Genomic DNA, 27,439 nt, shown 5'->3' on the forward strand with positions numbered 1-27,439 from the left:
AAAAGGTGCGCACATAAAAAGGACTGACAACCGATTTTTAAGGATCTAGTTTTTTGTGGTGCAACGCAAAGCTCAGTCTCGGTTGTGTTTACGTCTGAAGTGGTTACTTCCAAAAGCGCTTGGATATTTAATAAGCAGAACTTTTCGATCCGAGCAGCCTCCAAAAAAGCAAGAGTCCCTCCTCCAGTAACGCTGTGAAGTCAGAATGATGTCGATAGACCCCCTTGCAAATTGTGAAAGCTGCCAATTGTTCTACTTTCACAGGAGTGAGTGTAACTGTCTGTTGTTAACCACCTACATTTTGACCTTTTCAACCACTTTTGAAAATAAATTCATGTTTTTCAGGCATTTCTTATATTTGTATCATGTTTTTCCCGAAGTACACGCCTACGCCATAGTTGGCTGGCCCCCGTTGTCGTTGTTCTGTCAATAGACGAGCCAAGTCAGTTCATCGAAAACGAAGACAAAGGCAGGGCTACTTTTCTGCTCACTACAACCGAAGGCTTATCTGCACATTGTAAGTCAGGAAAAGCTTATAATAATAAAAAGTATACTGCATTTCAGTACTAGTAAAAAGACCAGAAACTGCGTACACTAGTAGGAGGTCACATAGTGGACCTCTTTTGCAGCGTCATGGGGCGCCAAAGGACATTTTCATGACTTTTAGTGATGAATAAAAATGTAAATCCACGTTTAATGAGAAAAATATGGCTCATTGTAGCTACTACGATAGGTAATCATTCTATCAGCGGGGTTATCTCGATTCATGTTCTGAGCGGTTGCCTGTCTCTAAGGGGTTGCCTGGGCAACGAAAAAGCCTCTGCTCATGACCTCAGAGATATAGCTGTACGCCGCCTGACCTTGCTAGTGTTAAGCTCTGTACTGAATGCATGCACGTTGTCACCCTTCAGCAATTCAGTTTTTGTTCAGATACTAAATATGCTTTTCTATATTGAATTTCTTTCTGTATTATTTTCTCTGCTCCATGCAAAAACCATCTGTTAAGGCCTTGGCCATTAACCTTTCTATTTTTGCAAATTTAAGTGAATGCAAACATCCCATGCCTTCTACGTCAGAAAAGTACAGGTGCTAAGTCCACATGTTTTACATATGTGCAGACTTTGAAAATTGTTGTTTTGGTTACATTCTGGTACGGCTTATAGTGCGAATAATCGTGATTTTGGTTAATTACGTTATAAGTGGTCTATACTGTGTACTGGGGCAGCATGTAGGTATGGAACCATTGCGGTCCTTCAGATCTGCCCACATTTTGTCATTTGCATCCTCATGCAAGTTGCGTGCGAAGCTTTAGGATGCGAAATTGCACTTTGAGGTGCAAGTGTTTGCATTGGCCAACAGGAGTGCCGTTAATGGCCGGAGGTTCGGCGCGCTTGCCCGCCCTGATTGGCCTGTCGCGGGCTCTGGACCTCGTCCTGACTGGGCGGCCAATCTCAGCAAAGGAAGCCCACGAGATCGGCCTTGCGAATCGCATGGTCTCCTGCGGAACTGGTGAGTGTAGACGGCGTTGCCTTTGTTCGCTTGTGGCACTTCTTTAAGCTAGGGGTGTGCGAATATTTGAAACTTCCAAGTGATGAATCAAATATTGCCCTATTCGATTTGGCCTTCAAATCGAATATTCACTACTTGTAGCTGCAAATATTTTTTTGTATTTAAAATTTCCATGTGTACATGATCAAGCACGAGATTTAAGCAAAAGTACAAATCATTTCATCCTGATGGTCACAGTAGACAAAAAGCACAAGAAGTTATATATTGGAGTATGCTGTACGTTGCTTAGTAACCCAGGCAGCTAGACAGCTTACAGACTCGGAAACATAGCGCAAAAAATGACACAGGGACAAGCAGGAACACAGGACGAGCGCTAGCGGTCGTCCTGTGTTTTTGCTTGTCCCTGTGTCATTTTTTGTGCTATGTTTCCAAGTCTGTATGTATCTCACCAACACGCCCAAACTTCTTCCCTGCTAAAGCTAGACAGCTATCATTCATTACTCGGTAACTAATGAGTACTGAGTATGCGAATAAATTGCTTATTGGCTCAAAGACTCCATTTGGGTTTTTAATAAGCAGCACATAATAATCGGTAATGTAATGACAAAAATTTGCTAACCTGAATACATTAGGATGTGCAGGCTGTTTATTATTTAAAGGGATAGAAAATAAAAATCCAAGAATATTGCGAAAGCACCACAATTGCATTTCTGAGACACAATTGCTCTTGTATGTAGTCATTATTCTGGTTATTTTTGAGTGTATGGCTTTATATTTGATGCTCCGTGAGCGGCCGCCGGGTCACGCGCAGCACGCTCCCGACAAGAAGCTGGAAGATCTGATGTCACATCTACCTTCAGCAGCGACGGGGCAAACTGACCAGCTGTGCACTGTTTTGTTTTCCCCACGCTACGCCTTACACAATGCTAAGTTCTAGTGAGAGTGATGGTATGAGCAGAGAATATGACTCCGACTTTGATGAGCAGCCTACTGAACGACCGGCAACGATCGGAACGATTGGCAACTCGGTGACACACCATCAGGGGCAGCAACTGGTACTGGAGGAGCATGTACCTCCATACCTTCAACAAGGAGTTGATCAATCCAAACACAGAGAAACAAAGTTTTTACGCACAGCCTGCAGAACTGGCAGCTACAAGGAACACAAATGGCGAGCAGGTAACATATACCTCAGTTCAGCACGTTTCTTCTATGCTAGATAACACGCCCGCTATCCCATTGCTTCATCGCAGCAGGGCGCTCCTTCCCTTGGCGGGTGCGAGAAGTGGCACCACCAGTATCATGTAGGTGGCATCTATTTTTTAATTTTTTTTCATTCATTGTAGCTGCAGACGATACGAATTTCTATTATTTTGGGCAGAATTGGCCAAATATCTGGCTCAAAACATTGTATGAACAACAAATTACAGCCAAACGGCGTTCTTCTTTGGCAGCTACTAGGGTGCCTCGATGTCCTCCTCGTCCGCTGCTCTGTACAGAGTGGAGACCGCAACATCTACTGCAACATTGGCCACGTGAATCGCGGACGCCGTAGGGACGCGTTGCCGGTGCTCCTGCGCCTTGGGTGTGGATTGGCACTACTTTACTGGCCTTCCTCCAGCTCCATTGGTCTCTGGTGTTTGTGATAGCAGAGCCATGCATATTTGTCTTCTCTTTTCAAATGTGCCTCTGACCTCTTGTTGCTTGCGCTTCCTTGAGAAAACAGGCGGCACAGTGTCAGGCTTGAGGCCCTGCCTTTTCAATGACACCCCGAGGCTTTGCGATAGCTTGCAATGGGCGGGAAGCAATGAGGCAGGTAAGTGTGACGCGATATCCTGTTTTGCTGGAGCCTTCAGAGAATGCCGCTATGTGTGGCGATTTGAGAAATAATAATAAAAATAACTACCTTTCGCTCATTTCTGCTCAGAAAGAGTGTTGTTTTGGTCGCTCTCTGCGGTAGCTGTCATTGGAGCCAGAAATTTTGGCGACAAATTTTTTATTCTGTATCCGTTTAAAGACAACTTAAAAAGTATTGTATATTCGATTTGATTCTGGTACTATTCAATTCATATTTGATTCAGTTTTGAAAATTACTTTCACCACTCTGTTTTACAGGCATTGCTGCCATAGCAACGGCCTGCCTGTTTTAAAGAAGCTAGTAGCAGCTAGCTTGCTTTCATTCTGTTCCTTTTTTTTTTCTGAGAACAGTAATTACGAAATTAGGCATAGGAAGATTGTGTTCACCGCATAATTCGACATAACGAAAGAAAGATGCCCCATTTGAGTAAGTGTGCGTGGGACTGACTGTGCAGTTCCAAGCCGAGCAGTCTGGCCCCAATGCCATGGCCACTTGGTGCAGGCACATGCACCATTTTTATTCTTAAGAATAGGTTTTGTTTTATTTGTATACTTGTTTATGATCACTATCGCTGTTTCTCAACTTTTTTTACTCAATTTTTGTGCTGTTCCTGCAATCGCATTTGGGTTCCAATAATCAAGCACTTGATGAAAATATAGGTGATGTTTTACTATTTCACAACTTGTCACGTCACTGCCATTCTATTTGATATGATATAGGTTTGTCGTTTGATTAATTAGGGTATATTGTAATGAGCGTCAACTGGACTTGGATTGCTAAAACTAAATAATAGGGGCGAGCAGATATTTGAAGTAACCAAGACATACGTATAGTTATTGTGAAATATTTCATTTGTATTGAAAATTGAACTGCGTTCGGTAAATTTGAATATTTAAAACTAACAAATTATTTTGCTACGACCAACTGTTTTAGTCTGCTTACTGTTCGCAGACTGCTAAACAAAGTATGGCAAGTTATCAAAAGTGTGACAACAAACATTCTTGAAGCAATGCAGAAGCAAAATGGGTAATGCAAGCTTTGTTTTCAGTTTCGTGGTGAAAGCTTACACGACAGCGTGTGGTTCTTGATTATAATCTGTCAATTAGCATTTTTTGGCAGTCTAGCTATGTGTCACAGTTAGTATATTTTACGCTACAATTGTGTCCTATTTTGCTACAGCTGGCCCTTATGTGTTTATAGCACAGTTCCTTCAGCAGGTTTTCTATATTATTTCATTTTATTTTGCTCGTCATGGTGGCTTAGCGGCTATGGCATTGCACTGCTAAGGATGACATCACGAGCACAAATGTTACATCAATGGTTACAGACATCAGAATAACACACAACTGGGGGAACGCTCGCACCATGTCTCTTATAACAACCATGATGAAGTCAGTATTGACATCACGCTCATGAATTTCGTCAATGATAACATGAGATACTCCTCGAAGACCAGCTTCCAATTTCCCTAACAGGACACCCACTGTGCAGAACAAGATAGACCCATTGGGACATGGGAGCACAGATTCAACACGTACACTGTAGCCGGCACTTTGCCCAAATTGCTCTGATCGTTCTTCAGCAACAGATGCTGCACTGATTCTCCGAGGCTGAGTAACAACAATACAGCACTCAGCGCCAATCCCTTGATCTATGTACGAGTCCAGTATACGTATACTGTGGCACCTGAGTGGGTTTTCTACAGCGTGTGGCACCTCGTATGATGACAACTGAAGACTGGTGCATAGCATCTAATATGCTGTCATAGGAATTGTAGACTGGAAGTTGGTAACATTCATCCAACATCTTTTTTTAGTTGTGGGTCATGGTCCACTTGCTGATCGTAGTTATTAAGAATATCATCGCTGATCTGTCTCAATGTCATAGTGGCCATAAGACCCTTGTCAATGTTGCAAGATGTCCAAGGGTTCCAATTCTGCTGTGGTGGGGACCAAGGTACCACTCCTCCAGACATAGGCTGGGCTACAACCTGCTCCTCCTCATGTTGACGTGAAACTTTCAGCGAGAAGTGCTCACTCGTGCTTTCATGCTCAATCAATTCAAATGACAAGGTCTTCTCATCCAACTGAGCCATGGCCATCTTTGTTGAAGGCTTATAACTTGGGTCTATCACTTGATTCAAGTTCTCATCAGGCTCATCTGTCTCAATGTCCTCTTCATCCCTTTTGTGCTTTTTTGAGCGCAGATACACACGTGTGTGTGTGTGTTTGTGTGTCTATATACACACACGGTGAACTAGACACACATATGAAGCGATTTAGTGATGTTTCGGCCAGGGTCCTGCCTTCATCAGAGTACAATGGTATGGCATAAGTACAGTTTATATACGTGTGCATATCAACCGGATGAAGACATGTTTACATAAAAAGCGAAGAAAATGCGTGAACAGAATACATGTACGTGTCACTCGTTCTGAAGAACAGCTGATACATGTCTAAACAGATGGCGCTTGCAAACACATCATTTGAAAATATGCATAAAAAAGGAAATTTGAAAGGCAATTGTCAGGTGACAGCAAAAAATGTCACCGAATAGGTGGCATGTCGACGCAAGAGTTCTGCGGAAACCCGCAAGGTGGACAGAAGTAAATAATTAAGGGAAAATGAGACGTCTACCCAATTGCAGCAATTGCTACAAAGTAAACACATATGGGTTCCTGTCACCAATCAACAACAAGAAATGAAGAAATAAAAACAAAAACGAAAAATAGTGACATGCTAGTGAAAAGAAAAAATATATATTGTACTTTAATGTGCACTGTCCACAAAACAGTACATTGGACAAACAGAGGGGCCTTTTGGATTGCGCTTTAACAATCACAGATCGCACACAATGTACGTTGTCCAACCTGCCCATCTCAAAACACATAGGTACATCTTCCTGACCACTCATTTGATAAGATGAAAGTCATGTTGCTTGAATCGGGATTTCATTAAAAAAAATTATAGAGAAGCCCGTGAATCCTTTCTTATCTATAAGTTTGATACCGTCACGTCTGGTTTGAACGAAAGTGTAGGAAAATTGAGTTGCTTGCCCATATATCCCATCCCATCTTCCCTCGTTTCCCTTCTTTTTTACTAGTACAGCACTATTTTTCATTTTTGTATTTATTTTTATTTCTTCATTTGTTGTTGATTGGTGACGTTTTCTGCTATCACTCGCCTGACAATTACCTTTCGAATTTCATTTTTTGTTTGTAGCTTCAGATGGTATGTTTGCAAATGCCATCTGTTCAAACATGTATAAGCTGCTCTTCAGAACGATTGACAGACATTCTGTTTGCGCATTTACTTCGTTTTTGTGTAAGCATATCTTCATCTGGTTGATATGCACATGTACCTATGTAAACTACACCTATGCCATACATTGTATTCTGATGAAAGCTGGACCCCGGCCGAAATGTCAATAAATTGCTTCATATGTGCATCTACTTCACTGTATATATTTGCCTGGATCCAGAAATGCCTTCTTCTGCTAGATATATATGAAAGGGGAAAAGCATACGAAAGGTATTTTGAAAGTGTTCTTGGAATACTAACTGTTTGCAGTAATTGAGCTAAATTGACACTAAAAAAAAATAAATCTTGAAATGTTTGTGAATTCTCCTTCTACAAGACAAAAAGACCATTAGCGGAGAAAAATAAAGGGCAAACTTCAATTTCTGAATTTCAATTACTGAATGTCGCGGATTTCAAATAATTTCTAAGGATATTTCAGCCATTGTGGGTTCATAAAAGTTCCTGCAGCTTGCTAAGTTCATTTTGTGGCTATATTAGAATACAGTGCAGTCCATCTTTACCATAAAAAATTAAGTCACAGTTGGAGTAGGTATTTTTTAGTAAGGTAATGTGGTGATTCACTTATACCGTAAAAGCTCGTTAGTCCGAATTCTGTGGCGATGCTACGAAAATTCAAATTATACAAAATTTGAACTAATGAAAGTAACAAAATGAAATAGCTCGGTTAAGGCACGTATATAGTCCGAAGTAGCGTGCGCGCGCACATGCTACGTTATGTTGGCGAGAACAATGTCTATAGTTCGAAACACTGGTGCAGCCAACGTAACCGGGCGCTGCCAACGCGGCCTGATTTGCCTGACATCGAGATGGCTCTTGCTCCATCTGTACATTCGTCGCACCGACTGCGCCGACTCGCAGTGCATGGTGCGGGGGGTTGGGAGAGGTGCCCACGCCACTTCGCTGACAGTCGCAGGCTGCCATTCAAAGCGGCACACAGGTTGGGGATCATTCTGTGCATGCTCCGAAGAGAACAGCCGACGGCGTGCGCATTGAAGTCTAGAGGGGACGGCATCACAGCATTTTGGCTATCACAGCGCAAGTGCCGTAGTGTTATTGGCCACACGTGAAGCGCGCCGACGCTCGCTGCAGGAACAAGAGCTACGCTCTAAGCTGCACTCTCGAAATGCATCACAACCTGCTGCAACATTGGTCTTCGTGGTACTTTCATAGACGCACTAGCTGCACGCTGCTGAGTCCCACTAGACGCATAGGCGGCGTCCAAACACGTATCCCAGCGATGCTTTCCTTTGACTAATAGCCATGAATAACAAAGGCTATGCTTTTTGGTACTGCGAGCGGCTATAAACGTTATGGCTGCCGTGTTATAGACATTACCTGGTGCTGCTTCTCGGCAGAGCACCTTGTAGATAAAGAGCATAACCTCGAAGATGTGACATGAACAAAAAAGAAAGAAAAAAGATGCAGTTTCGCACGAAAGGCAAAACATCGATTGCCATAGCAAATTAGCAGACAGCCGTACCAAGTAAGGATAGTACTTTTATTGGCCGTATCAACTTTTAAACATTTGCTTGCAAACGCAAATACTAACCATGGTGTCAACGCACGCAGCAAACATGAACACATCACGCCTAATTTCTACAGACACTCGCTGTCAAAACGCTGGCATGAGGAAACGCGGCAACAGCAGCGAGTGAAGTGACATTCGTGCGGTCTATCGCTTCCACGCAAAGTGATTGCCGAGAACACACAGCACGCACTAAGCTACGAGCCACTGACGCAACTCTGCCCCCTATGCAGATCGCTCTCAAGGCACGGCCATGCGACCCCGTGCAGCCACCACATGCATAGTTGCAACCAGATTAGGATCCCCCCCCCCCCTCTCCTCCCTGGCACCCTGCAACATATTAGGTGCCTCGCACGCATGAGTGAAGACGACATGCTTCCTCTTCAAATTCATCACTTTTACGTGGGCGAGATTGAGCCATGATTGTCGGCTCCCTTGGCTCCCCTTGCATGCTTTCACTCACAAATACAGCGTAGGGTGTGCGGCGACGGTGACGCCGACAGCAGAAATGCGCTTGGGGTGTCCATATAGTTGCTATCACAATTGAAAAATAAATAAATAAGTAAATAAAAAACGCAGCACCGCGTTCTTATCTTGAACGTCTTGAGAGAGGAAGAGAACCGACCTTCAACAGAAGGCCACAGGTGGAAAGAGCAAAGCTGCATGGCGACGTTCGTCACCAACGTGCTCCCGCGCACTAGCATACTCCCCATCCACGATGGCGCGGTGTTTGAATTATTGGTGGCGGTGCAGATTTCAGTATGAATTAGTGGGATGTGTTACGTATTGCTTTCAATATATTGTTGGACGGACCATGACACCTACTTTGAATAATCCGAAAGTTCAAATTAACGAGCTGTGAATTAACGAGCTTTTACTGTACATGTGGAATAATTTTTATGTTTAATGTCTCTTTGTAGTAGACAGGTAATTGAGTGGGTAATTTTGGAGTTAATGTGTGTCAATCAAGCTGTGTTGACCCGAGTGAAAAGTAATACTTTGCTGGTAAACCTATAGTCTCCATTGTACAGTTGACTCCCTTTAATTCGACCTTGGGTAGTTAGACTTTTTCGTTTAATTCGACTGCACTGGGAAGTCCTGATGAGGAACCATGCATTGCCATGTAAGGAAATCTTATTTAGCTGAAATGCAAAAGCTCACCTCTTCGGTCACTTCGACGTCCACCAACCCCCATCAGCATCCCTCCATGCACGCAACGGTTACTGAAAGTGTGAGAACAGAAGAAGTTCAGCAGACAGTGCCGCTGCTTTCGTAGGCGTGACGCTGTTTTATTTTTATCTTCTCGTGGCCGACTCTCCTGCCAATCACGAAGCCATCCATTCCTGCTTGGTTTGTTTGTGTCACGTTCCATATTCAGCAGTCTACTTGTCCATTCAGCGTGGCATTTTGGTTGCAGTTACATGAAAGTTTTCTACCAAGGTCAACAAAGAGATCTTCAGAAAGTTTAGAAAGGTTTCTTCAGCAGCAAACAGATTGTCAGGAAATACGATTTGAAGAAAAGCATGATTGGGGTTATGGTAATATATTGAACAGATGAATTTGTTCATTTTGCTGCTATTTGTTAACTTGGGCTTCTGAATAATTTGACCGAATCTTGCGGTCTCACAAGGGTCAAATTATTGAGAGTCTACTGTAATCTTGTTTTTTTTTTCATATCAGGTGTGGCTTGTGCTTATGTTGTGCTGTAGCAGTGTCTTGGCAGCTGTCCTTCTTGCTAGCTTGCTTCAAGATGCTTCGCTCTCTGTGTGGCTGCAGCCCTGGGCCAAGCCATCAGCCTGGCAGGCAGCATCGTCAAGTTCCCGCAGGGCTGTGTGCAGGCGGACAGGGCGGCCGTCTACAATGCCAGCTTTCACAGTCGAGACCTGTCCGAGGCCCTGGTCTTTGAGCGGCAGATGGCGCGAGGGGTTCTTCACTCCGAGGCAGTTCATGGTGAGGCTGATCACGTCGACCATTCTTTTCGCAGTTTCCCTACTCGAGTGGTTCCCAGCATGCTTCTTCAGGGCTTACAGCAACAAAATTTTGAACCACATACTTACGTCACGAGTGTAGACATCTGTGCAAAATTATATGTTCGAAATATAAGTGGACGCTTGATGATAAGCCCGTAAGATTGATATTATGAAAGAGATAATAAATTGTTATCCGCCTGACTGTAGCACAAACCTACAAAAAAAGTTTTCTAGGAAACACTTGAAGAAAAATTTGTCCTGGTTTTGGAACCCACTTTGGGACCAGTGCTTTTCCTGGGCGGTCACGCTGCCATCTGAGCTAACCAGAAGGCTAACACATTGTAGCGTGAGAGTGAATGGACAACTTGAAGTAAGAGGACATTGAATATGGCAAATGAATTCCCTACAAAAGAAATCCTTAAGGTTTCTTTTGTAGCTTCTTTCTACAATCTGAATAGGTGACAATATTTTTCTTTCATAAACCTTCCTCGCCTTGCAGGCTTCGGCTGCATGGATTTGGCATATTTGGTATCCCTGGGCTTTGAGGTGTCCGTTAATTCACCTTCGCGCTGCAATCTGCTAGCCTCCTGGTTAGCTCAGATGGTAGAGTGAATGCCCAGGAAAGGCATTGGTTCCGAAGTGGATCTGAAGACCAGGGGCGTATTCTTCAAGTGTCCACCTAATGGAAATGCCCACTTCGTCTGCTGCCGATTGGCTGGTGGCACTTGTCTCCTTCTCACACGTACCGCAACCCAGTCATTCAGCACTTCAGGAGCAGGCAAAATGTCCACTAGCTGGACACTTACAGAATCCCATCCCAGGATGAATTATTTTTCAGCTGTGAAGCTTCTTTTTTCTGGGAAGCCCGTATGGGTATCCTGTGTAGCATCATGCCACACTCGGGTGAAGGACAATTATCCCTTTCATGAACTTTCTTCCTCGGAACTGACTTGCACTATAAGCATTCTTATTGTCAAAAAAAAAAAAAGTATGCTGCCACTGCTTGACAAAAAGTGCACAGATCTCGGATCTTAGAGAGCCAGCTTAGCTCCCTGGCCTGATTTCCTAAATTAAGCGGCAACTGCAATACACTAAAAATTTAAAAAGTTATGGTCTGAGATTTGCACCGTGTCTGCTAAATCACCAGGTGCATGCATTGTTGCCTTAAATGCTATTGAAAGGCTGCTGTTACAGCTCAGACCGCTTATAGTGCAGGACCGGATATAATGCATTCTTTTCTGACTCCCGTTTATTTTCCCATAGAACTCAGTGTATACATCTGCCGCTTAAGTGCAGCCGCACAAGATGAATTACTGGTTACAGTGTGGCTGCTGGAAAATCCCACAGACAAGCGAATCAACGAGTGCACTTCTGAAGGAGGTGCACCGGCTGAGGGGTGAGCGTTGAGGGCAGTGCGGAGTGAGTGAGCAAACAATTCAGCGGGTGCCAGGGGTTGCCTAGGAGACAGAGAAGCCATTTGCTCCGGTTGCTTGTCAGCGGCGTGCGGTCCACATCGAATGTGTGTGCATTGTCGCTGTTTGGTTCTTCAGGTTGCATGCGGAAAGTAAATATAGTCGCTGACTGACAATTTTTTTTCAGACACGGACAGGGTCACAAAGACATTTGCATTATCGGGCATGCCAGACAGACAAATTTCAATAGCAAAATAAATTTGTTATTTTGCAACTCGAGCGCTGCCGAAAAAGTTGGTTGAGGCCGCGAGTGCAATTCACATTCACCCATCGTGATGTGCGTCGTCGCATGTGCGACCTTGACTCTGTGATGCTGTCAGTTGAAACTGTGTTCTGCAAATTCATCAGTTAAATGTTGTCCACAAGCGAGCTTTCGCCATTCCTGCCAATACAAGCACATACAGTAAAAGCTCTCATTCGAATTTCGTGGGGATGGTACAAAAATTCGAATTATAACAAACAAAAAACTCGAACTAATGAAAGTCAGAGAAAAAAAATCACTCGGTTAAGGCACATATATAGTCTGACTCGGTTAAGGCACATATATAGTCCGACATGGCATGAGCAGGTGTGTACTCGCACCACGTTGGCGTGAACAATATTGTCTATACTTCGAAGCACTTGCACTGCCAACATAACCAGATCCGGCCAACGCGGTCAACGTGCCCAACATTGAAATGGCTCTTGCTCCATACGCGCATTTGTCGCGCCGACTGGGGTGAAGAAAAAAATAAGTGTCGTAGTTCCGCCCGTAAAGCAAACCATCGATTGTGATTGCAAATTAGTAGATAGCTATACGAAGTAAGGATAGTAGTTTTATCAGCCGTATAAACATCTTAACATTTGTTTAGTAACTAAATTAACAAGTACGGTTACATGTGTGCACAGGTAAACATGAACACATTTCTCTCAATGACCATGGAAACTCACTGAAAAACGCTGAAGTGAGGAATCGTGGCAGTAGCAGCGAGCAAACTGACCTTCGTACAGCTCTTGCTTCAACGGGAGTGAAATGTAGAAAGCACATCACATACGAAGCTAAGTTTGAACTGCACCAATCCAAGTCATTCAACTTCTCAACAGCGGTCGTCTATCGATTAAACTTTGGCAAAGATTCTGTCTAACGTTGTAACCGAACCAATCAGTGTATATCACATAAGCGCAGAGCATACAATGCACAATAACGATCGTGTCTGCAAAGTATTATGTCGCTATATGTCGCAGAAAGATCTGACATTTCAAACTGAATGCCGTTTGCCCTTCCCCTCGCAGCCGCCGCGCTCCAAGCCGGAGGCTGACGTGTGTGTGTGTGTGTTTGAGCTGTGGCATCACTCGTGGTGACACGTGACTTCAAGAATTATTCAAGGAAACATCTGTTAATTGCGTAACATGTTGCTTGAATAGACGAATTGAAGCTTAGATAAATAATAAAACACACAAACTAGAATGTCTGCATGTTCTTGTTTTACTTTGCACCGCAGCAAAAGAGATGCACTTCCATTTTGTCTGCTTGTTCCCACGTCGTGCAGTTACGCATGCAGACACTGAAACTGTCATTTTCTACCATGTTCCAGTGCACGACCATGCTCTGTGATCTGCTTGTGTCTGCCTCAGTATTTGTGTAGCTCTGACTTATACCACTAGTCAGGTGTCCTCGTGCACAGTGCACAAAATCGTGCGCTGCACAAAACAAGACAATCACAACAGCTCATATGTGATGGTGTGAGTGGAAGTTCGCCGCACTGCAAAAATGTGAGCAGAAAAAAAATTGAAGGTGGGGCTCGTGACGTATGCGTCACGCGATGCTCGAGCTTCAGTATGGGAGAACGCTGGGAAGGAACTTCACTTGCGGAGGCTAAACAGGGCAAGTGGTGAGTGTGTCTCGCTTGGCACTAGAGCTCGCCTCCTGAAATTATGGGTCTGCGGTACTTAAACATTTCTATCTTGGCTATTAATGAGCAGATTTGAAAAATTATTGCAGCAGAATGCTCCCGAGAGGACACGTAACAACTTCCAGCATACAACCGAAGTTTGCTGTGTGGCCTGGTGAGGGGCCCCTTAATGCACACGGCCAACACATGTGCAGAGCCGAAAGGAAACTACTATTTGTTGCAGCCGCTGCCCATGAAACTGTGTTCGCTATCAACATGATGATGGATGGTGACTGCACATTTCAGAAGGCATATCGCCAACACATGCACGAAATAGAAAGGAAACTACTATTTGCCACTGCCGCTGCAGATGAAACTGCGTTCACTATAAACGTGATGATAGATCATGACCACACAGGTCTGAAGACACGCAGCGAACGTCGTGACATGCATGCGGTAAATGCAAGAATAAAGGATATCAAGGTACAATTAATCATGTTGAGTTGTACGGTTTTCTTATTGTTCCCTCTCATGACTGGCAGTGCGGACTCCACCGTTTTTTTTAGACAATAGCGCCACTGCATTATACATTTGTGGTGCACTCCAAGAGTCATCCGAATTAACAAGAGTTTAATACTATTAAATATTGCATATACTTGCATACACGGCCTTCATCTTTCCCACACTGAGTGCATGCTTTAGGACTACCATATTTACCCCCATAATAATTTCACTTGCGTAGCGATTGCACTCCTGAATTTTGTCGTCAAAATTTGATTTTTTTTTCTTTCCTGTGTAATGATTGCACCCTGAACTTGTCACAGCTATATGTCATGTGTCAAGTCTAGCTAATGATCGCGCTTACCATCTGTCGAATGCTACACGAACGACTCTTGAAGACATACCGAGCAGTCTGCACGCACCCAACATTCTTAAGCAGATGCCCCATTTCATTCCTTTCATCACTTTCTGCACTTCCATGAAAAAAAAAGCTACAACCAAATTCGCTTCGGCTTTATTATTTGTAGGCTTCATAATGGTTTTGGTGAACAACAATAACATAAAGGTCGCCTTTCGATTTTTCTCGTCTGCATTCGTGGGCATGCAACAAATCGCGAGCGGCAATGATAGTGGCCACGTTTACATTGATATGTTAGGAGTGTACCCTATTCATACGCCGACGCTTGTAATGCAGCTAAGATATTCACTCATCCTTAGCGGAAGCATGCCGTATTAGGTTAGCAGTGAAGACAAGTGCCGCAGTTACCTCAGCATGCCCACCATATGTTTCTATGGCACTGGCAGCTGAGCACGCCCATCTCTGTTTCTGTCCCCTCAAAGTGGACATGGCTACGTTGTTGTTGCAAACTTGCTGATATTAACAACATTATTCATTACTGGTATGGAAGAAATTGTTTCAATGCGCGCAATGTACTCACGGGAAGAAAAAATAATCTCATTCGGCTTGCTCCGCCGGCCGTCATTTTTGTTGTAGTGTCCCGCACTGACAGCGGCAGCTGCCTGCTTGTCATCCCGCAGCAAATGTGGGATGAAAAAAGAAAATGTTTCGTTTCGTGGGAAATTTTTTCCGCGTAGTGTTCGCACCCCTGAGTTTGAATAATTTTTTTAAACATAAAAGTGCGATCATTATGCGAGTAAATGCGGTATTTGGTCCACCTTATTAGTTTCAGTATCAGCAGTATATAAGTAAAGTATCAGCATGCGGATGCCCATGGGAGCAAGGTCAGACCAGAGATGGAGAGACAAGTCAGACCGTCTGTGAGGCAACGGCGCTGCACGCTGATGTCCAAGTTGAAGTATGAGAGAAAGTCCGAGGTGATGGTTGAGTGAACCACATCTGCGATGACGAAGGCCCATCGCAAAATGCGGCGAAGGCCAAAGTCAAGGGTGAGAAATCGAAGTGACAAGACGTTCGCAGCACGAAGCGACTGCCCTGGTGACCTGGAATGATCAGCCTTAGTTCGGGGAACCACGCGGATTTATGCGTCTGTGTCTATAAGTAACCGGGTGCCAGGGAACTTGACGGTTACCATAAAAAGGCATCTGGGACCACAAATGAGATGACACGCCAACATCACTGATCCTGGCGGGCGTTTCCCGGCCTTGAACAGAGAGGTGTGCTCTTCGTAGTTTGGTGTCGTACACGCCGGTGGTACTAGCAAAGAGCTGGACGGCTGAGACTCCGAGCTTGACGTGTGCGCCAAAGAGTACGATGACCGAGACGAGGTTAACGGGTCCCTAGTGGGGGGGGGCAATTGAGATGGCAAGCTCCTTGATGCGGCCCTCAAGGCATGAAATCGCCGGGTCTGTAGGCACAGCAGTGACAGATGGGGAGGTCGCCTCATGAACCTGATTAGCGAGCACCGCCAGGCCGTTGAGGGTGACGTCGACAGCCGCTGCGAGGACGAGGCGGAGGAAAAGCTCCCAAAGCAATGCTGAGTGGGTGAGGATGTCGCACTCGCTGAGAAGCTGTCGTATCCGGCGCCGGTCACCACAGTCCTCCTTGGTAAAAAGCTGCTGGAGGCTGGTGCGTTCCTAATGGCATGAATCCCTCCAACACCTTGGTCTTAAGGTGCTGATATGGTGTAGCACCCATGGGAGCAGGGAGAACGTCCGAGAGCTTGCTGGCAATATCGGGAGGGTGGACTGAGGTGACGTGGTAGTAGCGAGTCGTTTCTGAGGTGATGCAGCAGAGACAGAATTGTGCCTCGATCTGGTGACACCAAACTTGTGGGTTCTGGAGCCAGAAGGGTGGGAGGTGAAGCTGCAGCGATGAGACGTCCCGTGGACACGAGTCCTGTTCCATGGAGGGTTTGGGCGGATCAGTCGTTCTGTTCGTCCTAGGTCACCACTAGTAGGCTTATGCATCCGGAGTGAAGAAAAGAGACAGCTGTCCTGAATCGGCGCCAGACTAGAGCTGTGAGCCGTGGCTTCATGTGCCACAGCCAGGCACTGTCTTTATTTTCTTCTCATGCGGGTGGGCGCTATCCGGGTTCTAGGTGCAGCCCAATGGAGTGCACTACAGGCATGTACCTAGAAAGAAGCCCAAGCTGTGGTATAGTCGGCAAGACAGCAGCCAGCACTGGCAAAGTGGGGGAAGAGGCAATGAAAGCTTTGCTATGAGATTATGAAAGATATGTACAGTAGAACCTACATTTTAGAAAAAGAATGCTTGAGAAAAAACTTACTGAGAAAGCGTATGGTCGGAAGTCACTAAAATATTGACAGACTCAACTGTAGTTGCCATTTACGTAATGCAAAGCATTTGTGCGGATCATTGCAGCACGAGGTGTCGACACAAGCCGAGCTGGTGGGGCTGGAATGGCCCCAAAATGTGTGTTGTGGTTTTTACGACTTTGGCAAGCTTACATTTGAGCTCCTCGAATTTGACCTGGGTCAGCAGCTTCTTTGAGTGGGGCATTTTGGCACGAAGTTTTGATGTGCCCACTCAGTGCGAATCGTTGAGGCACTAGACGCGGATGTGCATCGAGCTGGTAGGGCCTAAGCGACCCGAGATGCACATTATAATTTTGCTATTGCCTTGTGTTTTGAGACTGCGACCGGAAATATATAAACGAAATCGAGCTGGTAGGTGATGCCTGGATACAATGCCAGCAGAGTGATTCATGATGCTCCCTTTGCATTGTATGCAACAGGCAACGGCAGCGTGTTTGGGTTATGGACTAGTAAATGCTTGCTTCTAATGGCACTACGGCCCATGCACTGTGAAACAGATATAAGTGAAGATGCTTATCACAATAGGGTTGGTGGCCGTAGCTGTGAATGTGGTGTTTGATGATTCGGGAGGAGATTTTCTGGTACTGGGATAAGAAACTTAGTAACTTAGTGCACCAATGTGAGGGTGAGTATTGTGTAAACTTAGTGCAAGGGAGGGTGAGTATTGTGGATAAGCTGCTGTGGCCAGGTGGCTTACCATTCTCGATCACACATGGCTTGCACCTTTATTTTTTGCTTACATGGCATCTAGCAGCCGGGAAACTCATCATACAATCACAGTTTGGCGATCTGCTAAGTGTTGGTGCCGAAAGATAGTGCTTTCCAGCAATGTATGAACCAGAAGAATGTAACTGTAACTGTATTGGGTCATTTTTTCTTGATTGCGAACGTTGGCACCAGGAAATCGTACGTAACTGGATCATATCAACGAGGTTCTACAGTACTGATGATCACAGTTTAGACTATCATACATGACATTAGTGATGCACGACTTAATATTTCTATGCGTGTGCTTGCATCTTCTGTTGAGTTTTGTGGAGTCGCCTCATAAAATGCTTGGCCAACTGGCCAAGCTTCAATATTGCTTTGTGTTCTCAAAGATACAGAAGTTGCATGTATTTTTCAAAAGCAGACCGCAAGCTAACCTTTTGCTGTTTAGTTTGAAAAGCAGTTGTTTTGTGAGTCAATGGTACAGGAGTACATGTGATTGATTGATTGATTGATTGATTGATTGATTGATTGATTGATTGATTGAAAATTCTGGAGCTTTCCACTGGGGCATTTCTGGTAGCTGTGGTGATCTGTTGCTCAGTCAGTAAGAGTACTGATTGTTTGGTTGATCTATCTGACCTGGCTTCCATATGCATCGAAACCTGGTCTTTCAATGTGTTCGCACATGCAGGGGCAAGGCGGTTCCTCTCTGGTGTTGGCCGGCACGGCAGCTTCAACCTTTTGCGTTCTTCCAGTGACCCAGCATCCAAGTCATGACAGCTGTTCATTCGCCTCATAGGAGATAACGTCGAAGTATGTAACGCTCGCAGGAATGTGAAAGCTTACTGCAGGCAGTGAGGAGTTCTAAAAAATGAGTTCCCCATGTTGTACTGCACTTCCTACTTAGTGTGTAACGTACGTAGCAGAACCTATGCAAGTAGTGCAGTCACACAAGTCTCCCTCCACATGTTTCACGGTGAAGTTGGTTTAAATCTAGGACATCTTCTGTAAAATCACTATATTATACATTACCTACAACTCGAAGACAAGTTTACGTGACCTTATGTGCTTCGTGCGTGTTTGTCTACTCCCAGTATGTGGCATACATAGAGTCTCTTACGGTATTAAAGATTCATCTGCACCACCATCTATACGAGTGTCCTAGCGGGCGCTGGACCAGCTTGGGAATGTTGGGTTGTGGGTGTGCTATGCTTTGTCTCGAGTGTGGCTTAGCCTAAAACATGGTCATGACTGTATAGATAAAGCTTTCTTAAAACAAGATCATCAGAAAGTAAACTTAAAATAAAAATAAATGTCAAAAGCCTCCAATAAAGTTTTCTCACCTCACACAGCGTGAGCAAAAAAGAAAAAACAAAAACAATGAGATAAATACAAGAATAGAAGACAAAGTGTCATAAAGCATGTACAGTGCTCACGGAATGAAACGCGTCAATTTAGGGCTAGGTAATGCGCATACTTTCATTTCAACCGGCTGGAGTTCGTGTCACACCGACGTAATTCTGGCGCGTACACTTACATCGGGGTCCTCGTCACCTTTGGTGACCAAATTATTAGCGACATGACATGGTGCTCCCGCATACTTCGCACATATGTAGGGTTCTACTAAATGCTCCGTGTCCCATTTCATTCCGTGAGCACTGTACAGACCTTGTCTTCTGTCCTCCAACGTTAGCAGCCTGCAGGTGTTTTTGGTTATATTAAAGGAAAAAAACCTCTTTGCGTGCTGTTTTCGTTGAGGATGAGCCATTATGACAGATGGAACAATGCTAGCCAGGAAATGTGCCCTTGCTCTCCGAAAACAATGCAAATCCAAAGCCACCGCAACTCAGCATTCCCATGCACACAACAGCGGCGCAGCACCTGTTTTCCCTTGAGGTAATATGGTAAGAAACATGCTCTGTTGTAAGTGATGTGTGCTGCATTCACGTCGTGTGTGTGTGTGTGCAAGCAGTGCACCGTGGCTACAGGACCGCGCCACTCCGCTCGTTTGGTGGTAAATAGGTTCAGACATGCGATGCCTTTAGTTTAATAATTAACATATCATATTTCACAGCATAAGGGTACGAGACAATGTTACGTCGAACTACATGATGCGTGCCTGTATATTTCTTTAATATGTGACGCACTATTTTTTTTGTAGCGAATGCAAGAAGCCTGTCTAGTAGTTGCAGCATTGCCTGCTCTGTAGGAGACTAAGTGTGGGGCTTTGTGGACATAAAGTGCCTCCTATTCATCCTGCCCTCTTCAAGCTTGAAAGTGCGTGCACCTGCACTTCTTAGCAACGTGTTGCAAGCATTGGCCCTCTGTCAACAATGTACGGTGGAGCACAGTAGCTCATTGACAAAAGAATGTGTCCAAAAGGACACTACATCATGATTCTGGTCTGACATGCTATTCTCTTAAGTGTGTGCTGTCCCTGCCGATTGTCAGCTCGCAGTTACACGAGGTTCACAGAGACGAGTGGTTGCGAGTAGCATGTGCAAACAGCTCAGGATGAATGCACGCCACTCAGCAGAGCATGCCATCTTAGAAAGGCTTCTGGCGGACTGTTAGGTTTCTTCATGGTTGCAACAGGCACAGCTGTGAACAGTTGTGTGCTGAAAAAAATGCACAAACAGTGATTGTGTGTCAGCACCTTTGAGCATATCCGCACTCTTTGCACTCAGCTCGCTGCAGGGCTTTATACATGAGGCATCTATATTAAGCCACAAGGTCCATTTGATTTGCCTGCACTTTCGGAATCAGTTCAGGAGGTGCTGCACTTTGCCTTTCCTTCCGCCAGTTCGGTTTGGTGTCATCTGCATGTCGCCATTAATTTCGCCCAGAGCGGGGTGTAGGACAAGGTGCCGTGCCAGTTGTTCCATGCCAGTTCTGCATGAGTAAGAACTGGCGCTGCTGGACTGTCGCGACTTTGCAAAGTGCAGAGCAACATGCCTTCCCTGGTAGCCCTGTTGTACTCTATTAATAACAGTAGTCATCTGTCTGGCTTGCATTTCCTTTCTTAAAACTCTGTGCTTGCTACTGTCCTGTCCGGAATGCTGTCACGCTGATAACACACATGTGGTTCACGGTGTGAAAGAACAAAGTGCGCAGCGTTCAAAAAAGAAAAAAGCATGCAAGGTGGATGACAATTATTGTTTGGGGACAAGTAAGGTCCAAAGGGTGCAGACTTTTTTTTTAGCACTGCTGAGCTCAAGGGTTCGATCCTTGTCACAGAGGCCTTGTTTTGGTGAAATGCAGCAACGCTCTTGGTTTAGGCACACGTGAAACCACCCCAAGTGGTCAAAACTAATCTGGAGCCCCACTATGGCATGCCTCGTAATCAGATTGTGGTTTTCACATGTGCAACCCCAGAATAAATTTTTTTTGAGGTGCAGGGTGAATCAAATGGAGCTATACTTAGCTCTATTCTTGTTCCTTAAACAGGTCTTGAGCCATCTTTTGAATATGTCCTCCTGACCTAATTGGAATTGTGAGCTGTGTTGATGTCAGCTAGAGTTGTTCAACTACTGAAAGCTTTGAATCAAATTTAACATGAATATTTGAGAAAGAGTAACTTCCAATGTGAAATTCAATGTGTAAAATAGGGGGGGGGGGTGAGGGGGGGCAATTGTGTTGCCAGAGCAAACACGACAAAGTCCATTCGGAAAAGAACATTTCTTTTTGTATAAACAAAATTACAAATCTGCAGGTTACCAAATTGTAGAAAACTGTTGATTGGATGAATCTCTATGCAGAAAATAGCCTACTGAACCGTGCACTAGCTCTCCATCAGATTTATAGAACAGTGATCTCCTCCTGTCCTGTTGAAAAGCACTGTTTCTTTAGGCAAACTTCATAAAACTGTCCCAGGTTTTTGCTGCAGAAGGAAGTCTGTAGCATAAGTGCAGTTTCCACAAAAAAGTGAAACAGTAGCAGAAAACAGGTGGTATGAAAACATGCACATACCTTGACAGGCATACCTAAAATAAAAAAAAAATTGTACTGCACGATTCTGCACACTTAGACGTTTTTTGGCCCCTAATCTTGCGTTGAGGGTCTCTGATATACATGTATGTAGCACGTTCTAGTTTTGAGTAGACTGCTAGTATAACTCAAGTGTATGGAGTAATTGATGTTGATGTTTTAGAAAACTTTATGCAGCGTGCTGCTAGTATCAACATGGGTGGGAGTTAAATACAGTGTTAAAAGTGATAGTGGAAACTGCACTCCTAAACCTGGTAGCCGATGTATTAGCATGCATTATTTGTTACTGAGCAGTAAAAGTCAAGTTCATCGCTTCAGTTTATTTTGCCTTTGTTTCTTTTACTGCACAAAGCTGTTGTGTCACATGGAACCAAACTTGACTTTCCATGAATTTACACCTTGTGCCAACTGTAAATCATTCTTATTAAAGATTTGGCATACAGTCAGAGAACTGAGAGTGAGATATGCAACATTTCAAGATCGGAATGAGACTTTCAGTACAGCAGTCATTCTCAGCATTTCTCTTAGATTTCAGTCAACGGAGTGTAGTCATCACATTGTGCCATCATCATCACGTCACAATTGTTACCCTTTTACCGTGCGATTTGAGAGCTTTAGTTTCACTTTGAACATTTTGCTCTTTTTGGATTACTGGATCGCCAGAGGTATAAATGCCCAGATTGGTGGCACAGAGTTCAATCTGACAAACAGGATTAGTATTGCAGTAACCAAGCGTATTCTACTCCACTGCTGGTGTAAATTTTCGACAGCAGCGTAGTCTTGAATATGATGCCTTTTTAATCGAATGCTTTTCCAGAAGGACATATCTATAAGGCATTGTGGTTAAACGAAGCATTCCAAGATGCCACTATCAGCGTCCAGTAACCCGATATTGCACAAATTCCCTTGTGTATACAGCTAAAACTTTCTGTTAACTGCTTTGTAAACAGTAAATGGCTTAGCAGTACCAAAGGTGTTGAGTCTCTTTCTTGCACCACTTTAGAGTCACTGTATACCAACGAGCCACCATAATCGTTCTAGTAAGCCCAGATTTGACCGGCATAATCACTGTGCTTTGTCGGTGGCTGCAACATGTGGCAGTGTTTGAGACACTCTGGTGCCTTGGAGTGCATGTTGAAAATATGAAAGGACATCGGTCAAATGTAGTGCGACTAGTTCAGTTGATAGACAGCACTTTCTGAGAAAATGAGGTGGTGCATTGAATTTAGAACAACTTGCAATGGTTAACTGACTCACTAGGTGTCCACTCACTTTTTCCCCGCCTATTGGGGGGGAAATGTGAGTGGACACACACAAGCGCTAGCTTCATTTATAAGAAAAATTGGGGGTCTTTAAGACAATAAACAATGATCATGAAAAAAAGGGATGGACATATTTATGCACATTCAATATCACTCATGCAGAAGCAAAGATGACATGTGCACACCATATCACACACACACACAAAAGAAGGGGTATTTTGAATATTTTCTTTACAAAGCATGCAAAAAGCATGCTTACACACTTGCAATTTAAACACCTCTTTTGCTGGTTCCAGAATCGGCCTATAGTGAGTTAACCCCCATGTGTCGACTCAACAAATCATTTCTGAAATCGGCACTGATCAAGAAGAACGTCGTCAATCACCTGCACAGAAGACAATGATTTTCAAGGCTGCCGTTACTGACTACATACTTCAGACTAGTTGAGTAACAGCATCTCCACGAATACTTTGTTTGGCATTTGTTATTTTTCATTTGCTTTATTTGAGTGTACTTGTCAGGTGCTAAATTCAACATTTTTTAGGAATTTTTCGTTTTTGTGCTAATGCTTTGTTGTTGCTGATGTTTTTTTTTATCTACATTCTAACCATCCCCTCTATGACGCCCAATGAGCCTTGAGGGTATTTTAAATGAATGAATAAATGAATGAATGAATAAATAAACTTTTGCTAATACAGTAATAGATTAGGAGAATTGAAGGTTTGTCTAATATCTCATTCATGGCTTGAAAACGACAGTGCAAAGTTATAAAGCCAATGAGTTATGAGAGGCATGAGATAACTGCTGTCTCACAGCTGTTGACTTTTTCAATAATAGTAAGAACGGCAAAAACATATAGCACCCGCATGTGCATATGTAGGACTATACAATGAAAAAAAGAATTGCCGATGATTACGTTACTTCCTAATGCGAAATTTGAGTGCAGCTCTTCAGCTGTTTTGGCTTTATGATATATTGAGGCAAGGAATTCAAGCAAGACGTGTGTGCACTTACAGACAGCTTTTTATTCTTCACATATATTCCTTCAAGAAGCACTCCGCTCCCAGTTCTTGATTGTCATGAAGGAAGCTTTGCGGTCGGAGAAATAGATGGATATATGGTTGACTTGCTGCACCAATGCCTGGTTTGGCATAGCGCACCTCTGGATTCTTGCGGTGACGGCACTGGGCCTCTGCTCGGGGCAGCTCATTTAGCAGCAGCGGTAGACGAAGAACTTCTACCGGCTGCCTCGCTCATGGCTCAGAAAGAACTAGCTGAGGATAAACTACTTATATAGGCAGACAGATTATATTATAACATAAACAGTCTGTGAGCCTCGGACAATCTGTCTCATGCGGAACATTTCGCACCAGCTGCCGCAAACGGAGCATAGCTTGGTGCAACTGCCTCGCTTATCGAGAGGTAGCGGGAGGCAGCGCATAGGAACGTTGCGTGTACGAAGAGGTGGCAGCGACTGACTGACACCGCTGACGCTGCTAGCGAGTGAACTGAAGGTGGCTCTGTGTTTCGGCTTGGGAAGTGCGCACCATGATCCGCTGATACCAACCCGGTGCTTTGGCAACCGGAGAACACCGTGCGCTCTCGCACGGTTGCCTCCACAAAAGAGGGGGTGGGGGAAGGTACACGCAGTGGCGAACGGTGGTGGCCATGCGTTTCGGCTTGTGCAGCAGCACATCATCGAGATCAGCCGCCACCGAGCCGGCACTGATTGCCGCCGCACAGGGGTGGCATTGGAGGAGGAGCGAAGAGAGCAAGGCTCGCGCCCAGCGCGAGAGGTGGCGCCAGGAGCACGCGCTGTTAGAGCAGTGCACTGGCCCCACCTACGGAGCTGGTTACGGCGAGGCACAACGGCGACAGCAACATGAAAGGGTCGCCAAAGAGCTGCGCTCTAGAAAGAAACAACAAAGTAATGCATAGTGCCTGTACAGACCATTTTTTTTTGTGTGTGCCCATACTATCTCAAAAAAGACAAGTACAAGAGCGAATCAGAAAGCCTCTGCCCCTGTTCTTTGCTTTGCCTCTCCAGGCCAGTGAGCATGCAGTGCAATTCGTCCCCCGAGTTACTAAGCAAGGCAATATCATCAGTGAATGGAAGTTACTAAGGTATTCTCCATTAACTCTTATCCCCAATTCTTCCCAATCCAGGTCTCTGAATACCTCCTCTAAACACGCTGTGAATAGCATGGGAGAGAGCGTATCTCCCTGCCCGACGCCTTTCTTTATTGGGATTTTGTTGCTTTCTTTACAGAGGACTATGGTGGGTGTGGAGCCGCTATAGATGTCTTTCAGTATTGTTACATATGGCTCGTCTACACTCCGATTCCATAATGCGTCCATGACTGCTGAGGTCATCCTACCTAGCAAAATTTAATTTACTATCATCTAAACAGTATGGCTTTCGGCAGGGTTGCTCAACTGAGATTGCGCTTCTAACCTTCACCAATAAAGTCAAGAAGGCAATCGACCAAGGCTTGCTGGTTGGAAGTGTATTTATAGATTTAACAAAAGCTTTTGACACTATTAATCACAAAATTCTAATACATAAACTTGAATCTTACGGCATAACTGGCCCGCCACTTCAGTTTATTTTTAGCTACCTAACCAATTGTAGCCAAGTTGTTCAGATTGACGGCAAACTCTCATCTTCTAAGAACATACATCAAGGAAGGGCTCGAACCTTGGCCCGCTGCTGTTTCTACTATTTATTAATGACCTACCTGATGTTATGACCACTACCAACTGTATATTATATGCGGACGACACGACTATTTTTACTTGCGCCAGTAATGTCGACGAGCTACAGCAAAACGTTTACGTTGATCTACATAACGACTTCCTGGTGTCGAAAGAATATGTTGCACGTCAATCCGCTAAAAACTGTTCTTGTAGTTTTTCATTCCTTCCTGACACTAATTTCGAAATCTATATCTGTGTGTCTTGACAACAACTTAATACCAGTATCTGATAGCACAAAGTTTCTTGGCGTAGTTTTAGACAAGCATCTGAAATTCAATCTCCATGCGCAATCACTTGTCCACAAGATTTCTTTTGGAATATGCGCCATAATCAAAACCTGCTCATATGTTCAGCAGCACATTATCCATTCCCTTTATCATGCACACATTCACAGCCATTTATCTTACTGCGTATCAGCCTGTCGTAACACATACCTCGCTCACGTCAGCCAACATCAAGGCCTGCAGAATCACGTGCTTTGTTTCATGACTTTCAGCCATTTCCTTTATTACTTTATTGCAGTTTAAACATTCATCCTCTTCACCAGCTCTTTCAGTTCAAGTTAACAATTGTGATCTATAAGTTATTTCGTAATATTGCACATATAGATGGCTTTGTTATTGAAACGTTTGTAAATACTAACACTACTAGGTTCTCTGAACTCGATAATCGTCTTACCTAAAGTGTGCACGAACTATGGTAAGTTCACTACTACATTTGTGGGAATAAAACTGTGGAATTCTATTCCACATACCATTAAATCATCCCCCACAGAGCATATATTCAAGAACCAAGTTAAGAAATACTCTCTCATCCTAACACTAACATCCTAACTCTCTTCATCCTAACAACTGACTTTTGTGATTGTAATAATAATTCACTTAGCTATTATACTACATGTTATATTACTCCTATTTTTATTGTACAGTGAAAGCTCGTTAATTCGAACTTCAATAACTCGAACTTATGGATAATTCGAACTGTACGATTTGGTCCGGCCAAGCTCTACAGAAGTCTATGTATAAAAAAGTCCGTTAATTTGAACGCGAGAAGGTTCCCTCACAGATAATTCGAACTACGCTCGCCTGGCACACGGCCAGAGAAACGCGCCTACTGCCTACACACAAGACTGTATTGCCTCCGAAACGGAGAGAACGGCAACAGAAGGCAAAATCGGAAAAAAATCTAACCGACGCGGGGTCAGCCAGAAGGCAGCAGCGGCTGCCACCTCTCCGTTCTACGTAACCTCAGAGATTTCTTGCCCGTTGCGAATCTCGGAGGCTTTGCAAATCTTGTACAGCTGCTAATGTGCGGAGATGGCACGGCAAGCGCCAAAACACAGCGAATCAAGTACGTCGCAGCTGCGCTTGCAATCAAGAACCAACGAATCAGGACCTTCGCCACCTTCAGATGTTCAGCGTCTTTGTTTCGGCAGTCTTCATCGGTTGTACACCTCTGTTTTCAGCTTAGGTATCGGCTGTCATGATTCATTGTGATGGTGTTAAGCCTCGGCTAACGTTCGTTTCGGTGGACATCGGTGGTGTGGCACAGTCGGACCCGGAGCTTCGACTTGAAGATGGCGTGTGCCCGCGGCACACGCCATCACTTTCTGACACGCCAAATTTCTGACATGCCCTACTGCTTCCAAATCGCAGTGTACTGTTGCTCTCCTTCACTTTCGTTAGTTCGAACTGAAGCGGCTTCCCCTTGCGGTTCGAATTAACGAGCTTTTACTGTATTGGAAATTTGCATTGCTTGTTCACTACAGAAGTTTTCTTCGCAATTTTCGTCTTACTAAACAGCTTTATATTTGCTTGTTTTTTCGCACTGTTCCTTATTTTTATCAAATTGTCTGTAGAGTCACCTTAACCAACACTTGATCTGTATCTCTTTTCTTTTATTCATTTTGTTCATGTGTGGGAGTCCCCCTGACAGTTTC

General features: G+C 44.3%; 1 protein-coding gene across 3 annotated transcripts in view; it reads left to right on the forward strand.

The window, feature by feature from the left end:
* Positions 1-25,229, forward strand: part of LOC135898318 (probable enoyl-CoA hydratase) — an 84,208-nt gene extending 58,979 nt beyond the window's left edge. Inside the window, exons 5-8 of one of the 3 annotated variants that reach the window (XM_065427202.2) lie at positions 1,360-1,509; positions 9,989-10,162; positions 18,186-18,307; positions 25,013-25,229. In XM_065427202.2, coding sequence (XP_065283274.1) covers positions 1,360-1,509; positions 9,989-10,162; positions 18,186-18,271 — 410 coding nt within the window. In that variant the 3' untranslated portion in view covers positions 18,272-18,307; positions 25,013-25,229. Of the gene's footprint in view, positions 1-1,359; positions 1,510-9,988; positions 10,163-18,185; positions 21,799-23,039; positions 23,373-25,012 lie in introns of those variants that run through there. The other 2 variants (XM_065427201.2, XM_065427200.1) reach the window with 2 other exon arrangements.
* The last annotated feature ends 2,210 nt before the right edge of the window (positions 25,230-27,439 follow it).

The sequence above is a fragment of the Dermacentor albipictus genome, chromosome 5 (genome assembly GCF_038994185.2).
Source record: "Dermacentor albipictus isolate Rhodes 1998 colony chromosome 5, USDA_Dalb.pri_finalv2, whole genome shotgun sequence".
Lineage (NCBI taxonomy): Eukaryota > Metazoa > Arthropoda > Arachnida > Ixodida > Ixodidae > Dermacentor > Dermacentor albipictus.